The sequence below is a fragment of the Crocuta crocuta genome, unplaced genomic scaffold (genome assembly GCF_008692635.1).
Source record: "Crocuta crocuta isolate KB4526 unplaced genomic scaffold, BGI_CrCroc_1.0 scaffold243, whole genome shotgun sequence".
NCBI classification, from domain to species: Eukaryota; Metazoa; Chordata; class Mammalia; order Carnivora; family Hyaenidae; genus Crocuta; species Crocuta crocuta.
The window spans coordinates 2596904-2612094 of record NW_027529596.1 but is presented as its reverse complement, the minus strand read 5'-3'; the positions used below and the strand labels follow the sequence as shown (position 1 = coordinate 2612094).

Sequence of the window (15191 nt, the reverse complement as noted above, 5' to 3'; positions counted from 1 at the left end):
GGCCAGCTCGTCCATGGACACGGCCGGCACCCCGGCGGCGAAGTTCTTCCGCGACAGCATCTCCGACTTGGAGCGCTGCTGGCTGGGGGCGGAGGGCAGAGGGGAGAGGTCAGCCGGCCCGCGGGGCCGACACCCGGGTCTGCGCGTGCGCCCCCCATGCCCCGCCCCAGGGCGCCGTGAGCACCTCGGACTCGCAGGCAGCAAAGCGAGCGCGCCCGTGGCTGGCTCCCGAATTCGGGCCGAGCGTCAACACGGAGTTGTGTCGATCAAAGTACTTCGTGACATACACGGTGTGGAAACACACAGTGGGCCTTCCGGTCTCTTTATGGGACTTGTGGATGGCAGCCACTTGTCGCCTCACACCGTCCCGGCCAGCGTGGGCGGGCTGGCCTGCGGCACGACACACACCACACACGCTGTGGCCCAGGGACACCCCGTGTTCTTCGCTGACACACAAAGAGCCCAGGGCCACCTGTCTGTGCGAGTGGCCCGCAGCCGGGCAGTTTGAGAAAGGACACGGCCTAGTGACCTTCAGGATAAAGGACGGGAGCGTGGCGGCGCCGTCCAGTGGGAGGCGGCCACACAAACGGTGCCCGTCTCGGCCCCCCATACTCACTGGTCATGTGACTCGACTAAGCTCCTTACCGTCTGTACATTCCAGTCCCCCCCGCCCCCGCAGCCTGACCCGGGGACGTCCAGAGTCCCTGCCTGCTAGTTAGGAGAATCAAATACAACAGGGTGACACGCCTGGCAGTTTACCTCACACGTACCAATGGTCAAATGATGGGGGTGACGGGTGGGAAGTTTCAGAGGTGAGAGGATAAAATACGAGGAGGGCAGGGAAACGTTCATAAGGTTACTTAGGTTCATTAAGGTTCAATGAAGTGCCCGTTTCAAAGGGAACACACGCGGCGTCCTAAGTGTTCCCTTGCTTAACCAGTGTGAGGAGGGGGTGTTCAGGAGCCCAAAGAGAGAGGTGGCAGGACAACCTGGCAGGGGAGGCAGAGATGCTATCAGAAAATAACAGCCTTAGGGGCACCTGGGGGCTCAGGCGGTTAAGCATCCGACTTGGGCTCAGGTTATGATCTCACGGTTCGTGGGTTCGAGCCCCATGTCCGGCTCTGTGCTGGCAGCTCAGAGCCCGGAGCCTGTTTCAGGTTCTGTGTCTCCCTCTCTCTCTGCCCCTCCCCTGTTCATGCTCTCTCTCTTTCTCTCCCTCAGAAATAAATAAAACATTTAAAAAAAAAAAAAAGGAAAAAGAAGTAACAGCCTCAGAGCCATCCTGCCTTCCAGCTCCGGCCACCTCAGGCCAGCAGCTGAGCCGCCTGCCGCGGCCCCTCACCTGTGCCGGAAGCTCTCCGGATCCTCTTTGGTATAGTCCACGGCCGAGGGGCCGCGGCTTGCCCCGCCGCCGCCCCCCAGGACGCCCGGCCAGTAGTCAGGATTGCTCTCCAGATCCCCCGACACGGGGAACTGCTTGCTCCTCATCTGGTGGTAGGCCTGGCGGAAGCCGCTGTCGTCGTGCAGGGAGGGGAGTTCGGAGATGGTGCTGTTATCTGCGGGGACAAAACCAGACACGCCGGAGCTGTCCACCCACTCGGATGGCAACTCCGCTACGGGCTGACGCCGAGGCTCTGGGGAGGCCCCTCCCGAAGACCTCAGTCCTGTCCAGGGTTGGTTCGAGACCCGAACTAACGGTATTTGTGTTCTGAGCTCAGCGGGAACGGGCTCCATCCGAAAGCCCACTTGCTTACAAAGACGAAGACTCCCTGCCGCCCCTGTTCTGGGGACGCGGAAACTCCGGCTCCACCGGAGGCGGGCCGCCCAGAACCCGGGCTCTTCTGCCGCTCGCTTCCTCCCAGGGCGTCACCCTCCTTGTTCCAGTGTTTGCCTTCGTGGATAGTTCTGTGGAAGCCATGGGGATCCCAGGCACATGGAGCCAAAGGGGGCAGAAGGAGAAGTCACCGTCCACAAAATCTGCCCTACTGCTGTGTGAGTGTGTGAGTCCCAGGAGGGGCCTTCAGAGCCAGTACCGCCCGTTCCAGCCTGTGCAGCCCCCCCCCTCCCCCCACAGAGCACTGTCCGCAGCATCAAGGGGGCTGCACACCTAGTATGGCTCCACTCCCTTCCTGGATACTCAGCCAGGAACCTGGACTGTCCTTCCCACTTGGCACCAAGTCCATGTCCAGGGCCTACCAAGACTTCTTTGCCTCCTAAAGAGGGCTCAAGAGCACGCAGCCATGGGTGGCTAGCACACTGCGCAGAGGTACGGGAAGGACAGGGGGACTGGGCTGCACTATGGGCGTCCGCTTGTCCTGCTGCAGAACTGTAAGGAGGGGGTGGGTCACGGTGTTCTCATTTCCTCAAGTGCCCCAAGTAGCATTTTGCAAAAGCACTTGTGAATAAGACCAGAATCGCAGTCTGGAAAGAAAAAAAAAAAACAAAAAACACAACCCAACTATTTATTTATAGAACTCTGAAATGGATTGAATATCACTTTACTTAAAAAGCACACCCAGCGAATCTATTTCTAATGTAACTGGATCCATTTGTTTTCTAAAATCCTTTGGTTAGAACTTCAAAATATTATCAAAATCAACATTTACAAGGTGTAAGGCCTGGCTGCTGAGCAAAAGGTAAGTCAAGACAGGATGTGGGCAGCACAAATATGTGTCTCGTTCCCCTCTACCTCCCCCCCAACAACAGTCCTTGGAGGAGTGGAGAATTTTGCTGACTCCCGCCCACGGACGAAAGGAAGGGCCTCCCCACGACTGCACAAACAGTGCCCTGGTCCTGTTTCACCAGGTCCGGGCTTCCTGGGATGCCCTTCATTTTGGTCATGCAATCAGTTGGTTTTCAATTATAATCTAATTTTTAAACCTTTTCCTCTAAGGACAATGGACTGGTTAGCGCCCGTTTTACAGGAAAATAACTCAGATACTACTGACTAAAAAGTCTAGAACCTTCCTTTTCTCATGGTCTCCGTGAATTCTCATCTCCTGGCAACAGCACAGAAGCGAACTCTAAAATGCATCAAGTGAAACCACTGAGCAACCACACTGTTGGCTCACAACTTCCCTCAGACTTCAGAGAGTAATGGGCTTCCCCTTCCCCACGTAGTGAGAGGGCTGGCTCTGTTCACACTCATCGTGGTGGACGGTCCGGGATGTGTGCTGCTGTAGCGCTTCTGCCACACTGAACACACACATCAACAGCCCTGCTTCGCAAACACCGAATGATGTCACTCTAGGACAGAAGAGGCAAACCTGGTCTGCGAAGGGCCGGACGGCACATAGTTTAGGTTTTGCCCTCGCAGCACCAAAGGAGCCACAGGCAATATGCGAGTGAAGCGGCATCGCTCTGCTGCAGTACAAGCTTTTCACAAAATCAGGAGGTGGAACACAGTCGCCCTGCTAGCTGCAGTCTGCAGATCCCGGCACTGGGATTCTGGACTAAGAACATCCCAAGAGCAACCCCCCACTTACAAGAAGCGTAAGGATCTAACTGGCTAGCAAATCCATGAACTTGAAATTCCCATTTTCTTACAGAATCTTGCCACAGCCTGAAACCAGGAGAGCCATTTTACAATGAGATCTTCAAGACGGCCCCACGTCCGTGACCCACCCCGGGGTGTCTGCTCTCCAGGAAGGGAACCTCTCAAAGTCAAGGGAACCATGTTCCTACTTCATCTCTGTGCAATTATTGTAACGTCAGCCCGCGAGTTCCAGGAAACCGTGCGTGCAGTTCCAGCACTGGCTCCTTTTCCTCTCCGCCTCCCTTCCCTTGTCTGTAAAGTGAGGGAGGTGGATTCAACAACCTCAGTCTCTTCAGCTCTCACGTTCTAAAGTCCTAGGAGGTAAAAGGCTGTGATCGCTAAACAGAGACAGCTGCCGCCGCCACGGAGCCCTCCAGTTTGCTCAGAATTTTCGGGTGTATGGAAACCAACTTGACAAGAAACTATAAAAGAAAAAAAAAATTCTTGTGTAAAGAGCACAGGCCTGGGAATCAGAGGAGCTGGGTTCTAACCCTGGTCCGGTCACTTCCACCCTCTGGGCTTCTGTTTCCTCCTCTGTACCCTGCAAAGGTTGACCTCACCCGTCTTTAAGGTCCCCCTGGACGCGGAGTCCATTACATTAGTGACCCGTCAGTCCCTCGAGACCATCCAGGTGGCAGGAGGCATCACCGAAAGCAGCATCCGTCCTCTGAGTTTTAACCTCAGTTTTTAACTTTTTCTCCGAGCTGTGAGATTCACAGATTGCCTCCCAGTCTCCTCCTTGATCCCTATCTCGGTCCCCTTACGGCGCTCCATGACAACACGTTACAACTGACTTGTCAAGAGCAGTGACATCTGCATTCCTGACATTCCAATCTGGAGATTGTCTTTTTATAGTCAGTGCGGTGGGAGGCTGCAGCAATGGCTGTAGCTCAGACAGGATGAATTTAGCATCGCAAACTGGGAGGAATACGTTGTCCTTAATCTGAATAAAGTGCCTCTAGTCTGGGACTGTTTCCCCAACAATTCCATCAAGTCTCTCCTTGCTTCCAAGGCAAGGAGGGTTCAGAGTGAGAGACGCGGTGACCTCACTACCAGGCCGGCCAGCACCCTCTGATGCTTCGCGAATCTCTGGTGGCCCTGCGCCGTGCTGCCTCTCACCGTGGACCGTCATTTGGAATCCACGCCAAAAAATCAGCTGTGTCAGCTGCAAAGGGTCCAAGGGCTGGGAGTGAGTGAAGGTTGGGGCCCTGCAGCTCAGTAATTTAAAAGTTCCCTTGACAAGAGGGGCAGCCCCTTTGCTAGCCCCTCGGTCTCTGCTTCTGGGGATCTCGGAGGAACGCAGGCCCCTCTTTTCTGCAGCTTCACTTGGCAGGCTTGTTCTTTCACTTTCACTGAGGCCTCCCCTTTAGCAAGTCAGCAGCTGGCCTGTTTGTTGTTCAGTGATGGGGCTTTCATGTTGGGGGGAAAACCTCACATCTTTTGTCATTATTGTGAATATATTTTAAAGAGAGGAGGAGGGAGAGACTCTTCAAATACAATACTTCCAAGCCCAGGACTGCACAGGCCCAGAACGCTGGCTACGCCAGGGGGAGAGGCAGCATAAACCGAGGCGATAGACGCTTCCTCTCCTCTTCACACCAGAAGCCCTTTCTCTCCCTTCTGTGTACTAGGAAGCTCGTCTCCTCAGGATGCCACCAGCTCCCTTGCTGCTCCTTCTAACCCTGAGAGCTCAGGGCGCCCGAGTTTGATATCCCCCAAATCCCCTTGAGCTTCGAACTCCTGCCTGATGCACAGACCACACAGAACGAACAGATGCTCACATCTGCCTCTCATCCTCCTGGCCGGATCAAACTGAGCCAGCTCCTTCTCGACGTAGTACAGGACCTTCATAGAGTCTCTCTCTTTGTCAGCTTGGATCCGGTAGCCTTTGCGAACTGTTAAGGAAAGGACAGGCAGGTGAGCTGAAAAAAGCAGGAGGGGGCCTCCATTTACTTTACCGAGAGAAAAACATGGTTCCCGCTTACAACACTCTTTTTGAAATCCCCCAGGAATAGTCATCTATACTTATACGTATGGAACCATACCTGAGATCCCTTTCATCAGACGGTGCCCCTGGGATGGAGCGACAGCAGGTAAATAACAAAGTTCTATTACAGCATATTTTGGGTCATTTGTTAAGCTCTGCTTCCTACTTTCTGACCTCCTATAGCTCCACTTAAAGCTCATCTTCTCAAAGCTCAGGGAAGTATACTCACACTTAAAAAAGACCATTTCCTAGACAGATCACTCTATACCATCTGAGGATCACATCTTCACTTGGTAGGAGCACATGTAAATTAAACAGACAGCCCAACATGAAGGACCTTGACCAAGGTGGCCCGAAAGCCTCTAGTTTCCTGGGAGATGAAGCAAAAATTCCATAACTGGAATTAGAGATCATAATACACATTTGGGCAAAGTAAGATGCAAACGACATGGATGGCTAAGTATGGTTCCATTTATTTCTTTCACATTTTCCTTTTAGGAAATGGAATACCATATTCTAGACGTGATAAATTCAACCTGCCGCTATGTGGTTACAAGCAGGTGTTATTTTCAGGGCTCAATAAAAGAAACAAAACTAAACTAAAGCCTGAGAGATAATACCATCTCCTACATCCCCATCACCCATGTTGTCAGGCACAAGGCTGTGTAAGCCCCATATCACTTAAGTATCAGTCAAGTCCAATACCAGCCCCAAGGGTGATCAGACACAGGCAAGTCTAATCTTCACAGATAAGGGAAAGGAGAGAAGGAGAAGGGAAGGGATGGGATGGGGCCGGAACGATAATGGCAAGAGACAACACTCGCTGGGCACCGTAATGTGCTAGGCTCTGTGCGACGTGCTTTGATGGACATCCATTCCTCACAACCCCTAATGAAGTTTCTATCGCCTCATTTTATGGTTGAGAAAACTTTGATTCAGAGGGATTTCATAGGTTGCTCAAGAATAACTGGCAGCCCGGGGCTGAGGCCATGTAGTCGGACCGAAGCCTCTCTGGAACCTCGGAGCAGGGGCGGTGGGAAAGACAGAAGAGAAAGGCAAGAGAGCTCAGAGTAGGAAATGCTCGGAGGCGTGCCCTGCGTCGTAGGATTTGAGACATAGTCCTATTTTCTGGCCGGTCGGGCCTCTCCAGCGGGAGGGAAGCAAGCGACCCCATCCCCTGTGTTCTCTGTCCCCAAAGCGGGGCGAATACCATAAAGAAACCACATGACTGCATGCGCCTCCAGAGGGGGCTGTGCTTCCTGTTCTCTGGTCACCTGACTGGCTGTGGACAAAGTCCCGCACACAAACTAAGTCCATGGAAGATTAAAATAACAGCACTCCGCAGCACCCTGATCACAGCCCTGGCACTGGAAACTGGAAGAACGCCCCCACACCCGTTTGCAGGTGCACCGATTTTCTCTGTGAGAACATTCTGGGCAGTTCAGATTCATCTCAAATTGTGGAATTACTTTAAAAAAAAAAAACCCAACAACTAATGAATCTCAGCACACGCTTTTAAGTGGCACCTTCTCCTGGAGGTTAGATCCATAATCCTTATGCAGAAGCAATTATTAGTAGGGATGATTTTATTTATCAAGCTACACACTCTTCCATCTCTGCAGAGGCGGTTACAGAGTAGTACAGACAGTTCAATTAAAATGCAATTATCTCACGGAACTGCTAGGTCTGTTCCGAGGCAGTTCTGTCTGATGGGTGAAACACAGGGCTGCGAAATAGGGAACTGGGTAATTGTAGGCACGTTGCTGGTTTATTGAGGGGCTTCAAATAAATGATGACCTATCAAGGACCCGGGTTTAATGTCTATAAAATGCAACTAATACTTCCCCAACTTTAAGTCTTCCCAACCTTTCTCTTCGCAAGGAAGAGAAGACAAATATAGAAAACATTTAAAAAGGAAAATAAAAGGAGGACAACAAAGACCAAATCAGTAGAGTACTTGGAGTTCTTTGTAGTTATTACGGGCAGCTCAAATGGCACCACATCCAAAAAGTGTTCTCTGATTCCCATAGCTAGAAAGTTCTATTTCTTCTCTCTGTCCATCTCATTTCTCTCTTACAAGCCATTTACCTTGAACTTTCAGTATGGCCGTCAATACGTTCTAGTTTGTTCCAAGTTATGTGTAGAAATGCCTAATCTTCCCAAAGATTTCTGAAGGAAAAGAATTCTTATTCTAGATGAGTGTAAAGCCCGGGGCAGTGCTTAGGAGGCACTCAACATATGTTTGTTTGAGCTGAATTGGTGCTCGTCTGGAGACGGTGTTGGGGGTAATGATGTCTTTGGAGAGTATTTTCCATGGAGCCTCCCTGTCTGGAGTGTGAACTTGCTGAGCACAAGGACCAGAGCTACGTCTCCATCGCCAGCACTAGCATAGAGCCTAGCACACTGCACACACTCAAAACACGTGTTGGTATGAATGAATGAATGAGTGAATGAATGAACGAACGAACGAACGAACAGAAATCAGGAATAGAAGCTATATTACAAGGGATTGCAGAGCAAGGCAGAAGCAGCCACGTGGTTGGTTGGTTAGAGGGCTTTGGCCAGGAAGAGGAGGACTTGAACGACAGCTGGAGGGAGCTCAAGCAAGGTTTAGGTCAGTTTCGCTATTATTGATGGTTATTTTTTAAAGGAGGAAACTAGCATGTGTCTAGGCTTTAGGGAGGGACCCATCCTACCTGAGCTATGCCTTTAGCTAGGTGTTCTAAAGAAGGGAAGCACTGTTTCGGTAAACATTCAGCCATACTGCGATGAAGTGGAGGTGGGGAGCTGTTGCCTTCTGGAACAGTGTACCGGCTGTTCTCTGGTGGTGAGAGATGGTGGCCTCTCTGAGCAACAGCTGGAAACCTCTCAGTTAATTGCAACTCGGAGTAGAGCATAGATTGTTTTCTGTGTCATTATAACGAACTGTGTTCCCCCTTGTGAGACGGATTTGATTATGTACGACAGGTTATCGCATCCCTGAAAAGTCACGGTAACTATCTGCAGCCTCAAATAAAGACCGTTGCGTCACCTTCCACGCCGGCATTATGAAGAGACTCCACTGGAATGGACACTTTCTGCCTCGACTTCTCAGTCACACAGCTAATGCCGTCAGAAATCTAAATCCCTCTGGTTTGCCAAGAAGGACAAAGGCAAATTATTGATATTTAGACTTTAGAGGAATCATCTATTTGGTGTCGGTAGCTAAAAAGCTGGGCAAGTCTCCTTGTAAAAAGGTGTTTCTTTTTTTTTAGATCAAAAACTAAGTTTGTGCGGCACACCGCAACTAGAACTAACACTAGTTCTCTCATCCTGGCAGCATCTGGCTCTGTCACACGTATGCTCAGGAGCATTTCAAACACCAGAAAACTTCTCTTCATCCCTCTAAGCAGGTGAGACTTTTCCTTCTCTGAGCTTGCGTCAGAGAACAGTCTCATCATATACTGCTTTGGATGATGTTACTCATTTTCTTTCCACCCGCAACCCCCCAAGTGCCCATTTTGCTAGGCTGCAAATTCGGTGAGGGAAAATTCGTAGGCATTCGTTAAATTTTTTCTTGATTTGAGAACAAATAAAATGGTGTCAGGCTGATTTTTATCTGTAATTTGCCTGAAGACCCGGGAACTCTCTGACGTATGGTGATAGTTTAATAAGACAGGCCCTGGACTATTGGCCAAAGTCCAGCACTTTCTGGAAAATGACTCCCCAGGGATGTTTCAGTTTAGCATGGATGGAGGACTTATTTATCTTTTCAAGTTCTGGCCGGTCCAAGTCCTTTGGTTGGTGTGGCTCCTCATACTTCAGCTCCTCTCATCGATTAGCCATGGCAACTTTGGTTCTAGCAGAGAGGGAATATTGGGATACTCATTTCGATGCCAAACTACAAAAATTCTTCTTGTTAAAGTAGTTGAGCTGGTATGTTTGACCCAGTTAACTGAATATTAGCTAGTTTTCAGTTAACTTCTCCTCCACAGCCAAGTCTAACTTCTAAAACTTGCAAAAGGAGTCTCGAAGGCAGATACCCATGGATATAGCCTTGTTTTTCCCGTCCTATCTTAATGAGCTAAGTAAGGCTGTTTATGGATGATGGAACAGGTGCCAGATTCCACCCCCAGGGTGACAGCAGCTCCGTTGTGGGAGAAGTGATGTTTAAAATTTGCATATTCTCTGTATACATACAGTAGGCATATATATAGACACATATCCTTATTAGTTTTGAAAATGACATTTCAAAACCCGACTTGCCTACTCAATTCTTTTGTAAGAAGAATGAGGGGAGGCCAGGTAGATGTGAAAATGAATTAGAACAAGGCAAGTGTAGCTGTGGGAAGCCGATGCCGGAGACAGTTGCATTAATCAGCGTGAGAGATGACGGAGCAAGGACTGGATGGTACGATACAGGCGGAGGAAAGTAGGCCGATTCAAGGTTATGTTGAGGTATAATCTGAGGGCCCGGGTCACCAACTGGATGAGGGAAGTGAGGAAGAGACGTGAAGGCGAAGAATGGCAGATTAATTCAATTTCCTACAGTCTGAGTTTGAAATGCCTGCGCGATGTCCAGGCAGTTGGGTATATGGGACCGAGGAGCAGAAGTGGGGCTGGAGACAGTGAGTGGGAGCCACAAGCATAGAAGAAATGACTGAAGCCATGGGAGTAGATAACATTTCCCAGGGAGAGGACCTTGGACAGAACAGGAGCGCCAGCGTCTGCGTACAGAGGAAGGCCCGCCAGCATACAGAGAAATAAGTAGGAGATGTCACTAACCGAAGTGCTGAGGACGGCAAAGAAAGATGAGTGGGGCAGGGGTGGTAAGCGCTTTGAGGGAGGTTAAGCGTTGAGAAGTGCTGATTAGATTTAGCACTAAGGCAATCTTCACAAGCACTGGTTTGGGGAGTAGTAAAAGCGATAGCAAGATGGAGTCGAGGAGCTGGTGAAAGGCAGAGGAAATGCAGATATGAAATATCCCGAACGTTGAAGGAGTTTAGCCACGAGGAGGGAAAAGGGATAAGGGAAGTTAAATCCGAGGACTACGGGGTTTTTTTGCAAATTGTTGTTTTATTTTAATGGAAGAGATTTAAGCATGTTTTGGATGCTGCTAGGAAGGAGACCCTAGAGGAAGACAAGCTGGCGATGACAGGGGAGATGGGGGTGGCGTGTGGATACTCCATAAAGAGAGAACCTGGACAAAGCTAAGGAGGCTGAGTCCAGAGCAGGACAGGAGGAGAGTTCTTCTATTTAACAGAGGTCTCAAATAGCTGCCAAGAAGAACGAGGGAGAGAATCAAGGCACCTCTTCTCTCTCCCAGTTGGTAACGGACTGGCTGTACTCTACATAGCTCATCAAAGATGCCTTTCCATCTACCCAGAGGGTTCAAAAGGGTACTGTATACAACTGTAATCTGAAAAATCACCGTTGCTAGATGATTACCCTAAAATTGAACTAGCATATAAAATAAAATAGGCCAAATTTACATCTTTATAAGTCAGCATTTCTTACGATCTCTAACATTCTTTAAAAAATAATGTGCATCAGAACGTTGGCTGAAGCCACCATTTTCTTAACAGACAACCAAATGCCATCAATAATTCTGTCCACGGGGCCATGAGTAGAGAAACATGCCCACAGGGGATCATGAGGAACTCTATCCTGACTCAGTGGACCAGATAATGACACCCTGAGCCAGACTAGCGGTGACTAACATAGGTTGTGCGTCTTCCCCATTTTGCTTGCTAACGGAGCCCCGACTTTGTTCATTTTCAAGGTGATTGGGTGTTTTTGGCCGAAGCGATGAATCTTGATTAGTTCAAGCCAATCTGGTGTGGAAATGGGCACAGGACACAACTCTTGCCAATAAAACTGCCAGAAGTCCATTAGAAGGGGGAGGGGCTCCTATAACAGTGCTTCTTGAGAAAAGCAGCACAAGGGAGAAGCATAACTTTTTCTTCTCCGAAAGCATTTAGTGCCTGGAACTATGGCAGTCATCAGGGGATCGTAAAGGGAGCCAGCCCAGAAGGACAGAACCAAAGATGTAAAGAACTAAGCCCGAGCTGATCCACGGAGCGACCCGGAGCCACTTTTCCTTAGGATTTCTTGCTGTGGGAAATAATACGCGTTCCTATTTTTTAAGCCACTTCTTGCAGTTGGTTAGTATGGCAGAAACCAGGAAAAGGATGAAATCGGGAGAGAGGAAGTATCTGTCACCCTATGAATAAGAATCATCTCATTATGAGAATCCATTTTCAGAAAGGAAGTCGGCATGGGTTCCGGTCGGAGGAAGGATAAAAAGACTGGAGAAAGGGGAAGCTACGAACAGGGCATGAGACGGCCTCCATTAACGCCCTGCCCATTCCATCCCTGGGGAGGTGAGCTGCCTTGTCTTTCTCTCTCCAATTCCCTGTGTCCTTGATCATTAACTTTTACTTCTCAGTCTGTGACTCATTCCCAGGCTCAGACGTCAGAGCTCTACTAATAGTTCCAAAAAGAGGGGAAAAAAAAAAACCTCACAAATACCAATTACTCACTGAGGATATCCACTCCTTCCACGGTCCAGCACTGACAGTTCATTCAGTGGGCGGGGCACTCTTCCCGCACCCACCGAAGGAAGTCCAGATCCCTCCAGAGGAGAAGTGTCTGTTTTACCAACCCTACTGGCTCGTCCAGACCTAGGGATTTAAGTTACCTCCCAAATATACTTCACACACGTCTAACCTTTCCTACTCTGTGATCCTGTTCGGACACCTCCAGGAAAGCTACTTTTTAACGTCTCTCCACCCTTCTCCCCCTGTGCCCTTGCCAATGACCACACATTCATCATGCCCCGAATACCGGGGCTAATCTCCGTCCAAATAAGCTCTCCCTACCTGTTACTTAATTCTGTCTATGGGGTGCATCACTGGACAGCTTGCGCTCATCCTGAAGCCTCCCCTTTCCTTCATTCCCTACAGTCACCTTGCTTCCTCTTTTGAAGTATCTCTCAGATCTACCTGCTCCTTTCAACTTCCATGGCCTCCATCAGACCCAGATGCTCTCCCACCCCGAGCGGCTTCAATCACATGGCAGCTGGGGACCGCCGACCCCACTCTCTTCCGTTACCACTTGCCGTGTTAGCACGTCACCCCTCCGGGAACTCAGGAACCGGTCTGCAGTGGCTCCAGCCTCCGCATGGCACGAGCCCGGCTCTCCTGGGTAGTTTCAAGGCCCTCCTTCACCCGGATGAGGCCCCGCCGAAGCCATCCCCTTTCCTCCCATCAGCCAGGTTGGAGACTGTCAAACACACACCCTGTTCCTCCAGCCCCAGGCTTCCACCAAAACTCCTTCCTGGGGGTGCCCGGGAACCCCCTCTCTGCTCTCCTCTTCCTCTGTGTTCTTCTAGGCCCAGCTCAAATTCACCTTCCCGGAACACTCTGCAACTGCTCCAGCTCTTTCTCCTTTGAATTCCCAGCGCCATACTCTTTACAGCATCTGATTGTCCCTAATAAAAGTCTATTCTGTCTCCCTGGCTAGGCCTACTGCTTCCGGGGCAAACCGTGTCCTCTACTTCTTACTGTCCCGCACAGGGCCTGCGATAGCCCTGAACACTAGAGACGGCTGAATTAACTGTGTCAACTGGATGACCAACATTCAATGGGTGCCTTGCCTCCTTATCATCTGAGTTACTGAGGAGCCTGGGAAGCGGCGGCATCCCGCGGCCCTTGGAAAGCCTGATATCCAGATGGCATCTGGTACAGCTAGAGAGCTCCCACTTCTGGAATGGCGACCATCACTTTGCAAAGAAGAACCGCTGAGCTGACGGTTCTTATCAGTAAGGAGCCAGAGCGGAAGCCAGAGAGGAGCGCGGGGCGGGGCCGTCTGGAACTACATTTACCACTGTGGCTTCCTCCAGTGGGGTCACTTGGTGCCAGGGGAGGTGGATGCGGCTTGTCCATCAGCATGCCGGACGAGGGGGCTCCTCCCAAGGGGACAGAGGGGATGGAGTAAGGGCCGGGGACACCGGAGACAGAGGGGGGGTGCCCGGCCTTTGCTGCTCTCCCTGCTTCATACACTGTGGAGGGAGATGAAGAGCAAAAGAGATTATATTATGGTCCCGCCCTCCACAACCCTCACACCAAAACTCCCTGAGCCTGCGCCTCCGGGAGCTCTTGGGTGTGTGCCTGTGTGTGTGTGTGTGCCTGTGTGTGTGTGTGTGTGTGTGTGTTCTCCTAGGCCTGAACTGATTCATCAGAAGCACTCTCCCCCAGCCCCCTGGACTCCTGCTCCACCAAAAGCAATGACATAAGGAATTACAGTGCTTAGTACCTGACAGGCGAGTAATTAAGCAGTACTAGGAGCCGTCATGGCAGCCTCTGCGGTGACAGCGCGGCCCACTGCTAACCGCACTGTCTGTAGGCTGCCTCCGTCCCTCCGGAGCAGGCCTAGCACCAGGCCACCCACCCTGCTGGGTGCCAGGAGGGCCCCAAACCTCTTCTAGAGCCAGGCCATGAGCTTGCACCCGGCTCTGCTCTGTGATCTCAAAGGCAGAGCAAATAACTTAACTCTTCTGGGAAACTGCTTTACGCCTAAGGATCTTGAAGACACACGTATGTCTTTCTCCTTCAAGATGTATTTGGTTTATGGCTGGGGTGCCAACTTAGTGGCTACACGGGCTCATCCACTAAGGTAGAATTGTGAGGCTCAGTGCTGACAGCTCCGGGCCTGGAGCTGCTTCAGATTCTGTGTCTCCCTCTCTCTCTAAGCCTCCCCCGCTCATGCTCTGTTTCTCTCTGTCTCAATAATAAATGAAACATTTAAAAAAATTAAGGTAAAATTGTGGATCCCCAGGTGAGGGCTCGCCCCTTTGTGGACCATTCTGTCACAGGGACAAATAAAACTCATTCCCGGCTGGATGGTACTGGAGGCTGCAGTCTGCATACTCTGCTTGTAAAAAGCGTTCTCTGCACAGGAGAGGCATGGCCTGAGCCTGAGTGCCTGAGGACGGCGCCAAAGCCTCGCCCACGACCTGACCATCTGGAACCCGCCCTTCCTTTCTTCACTAGTGCCAATGAGAATGGCACGGGCAGGGGTGATTGGTGAGGATAAGAAGTATGGAAGGGTGCACGCGGGGGGAGAAGGCAAACACTCGGTCATCTCAGGATCAGAGGCATGGGCCTTGAACGACCAGCTTTTAAGGTGGAAGGAAGGGAGGTGGAGATGGGACTGAGGGTACACAGCTGTCTGACGGAGAGGCGACATTTCTTGCGCCCTCTCTCCATCTCCCCACCGGTCAGTCGCTTTACTCACAGGCCTGAGGGCAGCAGCAGGAATCTGGGCAGCACGGGCAGCGGATGTAGCAGCAGCAGCTGTGAGGGCAGCACTGGCACCAGCACACGCCCACCAGGACGAAGAAGAGGAAGACTCCCAGGAGCACCAGGCCAACGAACACCCACTCTGGAAGGACGCACAGAGAAACCACCGTTGGGGGGCGCACCGCTGGGGCGGGCACACTCCCTGCCTGGCTCCTGTGGCGGGGGTGGGATCTCCTGACAGGGCACAATTCTCCAAACTCAGGGGTAACTCTGAGGGAGAAGCGCAGACTTTACAGGGCTGGGGGGGGACGGGGACGAGGGAGGAGGGTTACCTAGGACGTGCGGAGCTCACCATGACCAGCACAAGTGACGGGGGCGGGGGGGCTTC

The 15191-nt window shown here is 51.1% G+C and overlaps 1 protein-coding gene across 1 annotated transcript in view; it reads right to left on the bottom strand.

Annotated features, from left to right (window-relative positions):
* Nucleotides 1–15191, bottom strand: part of ILDR2 (immunoglobulin like domain containing receptor 2) — a 46429-nt gene that overhangs the window by 5840 nt on the left and 25398 nt on the right. The window contains exons 4-8 of the mRNA XM_077761767.1: nucleotides 14799–14945; nucleotides 13387–13563; nucleotides 5317–5430; nucleotides 1343–1556; nucleotides 4–82 (exon numbers count right to left, since the gene is read on the bottom strand). Coding sequence (XP_077617893.1) covers nucleotides 4–82; nucleotides 1343–1556; nucleotides 5317–5430; nucleotides 13387–13563; nucleotides 14799–14945 — 731 coding nt within the window. The remainder of the gene's footprint in view (nucleotides 1–3; nucleotides 83–1342; nucleotides 1557–5316; nucleotides 5431–13386; nucleotides 13564–14798; nucleotides 14946–15191) is intronic.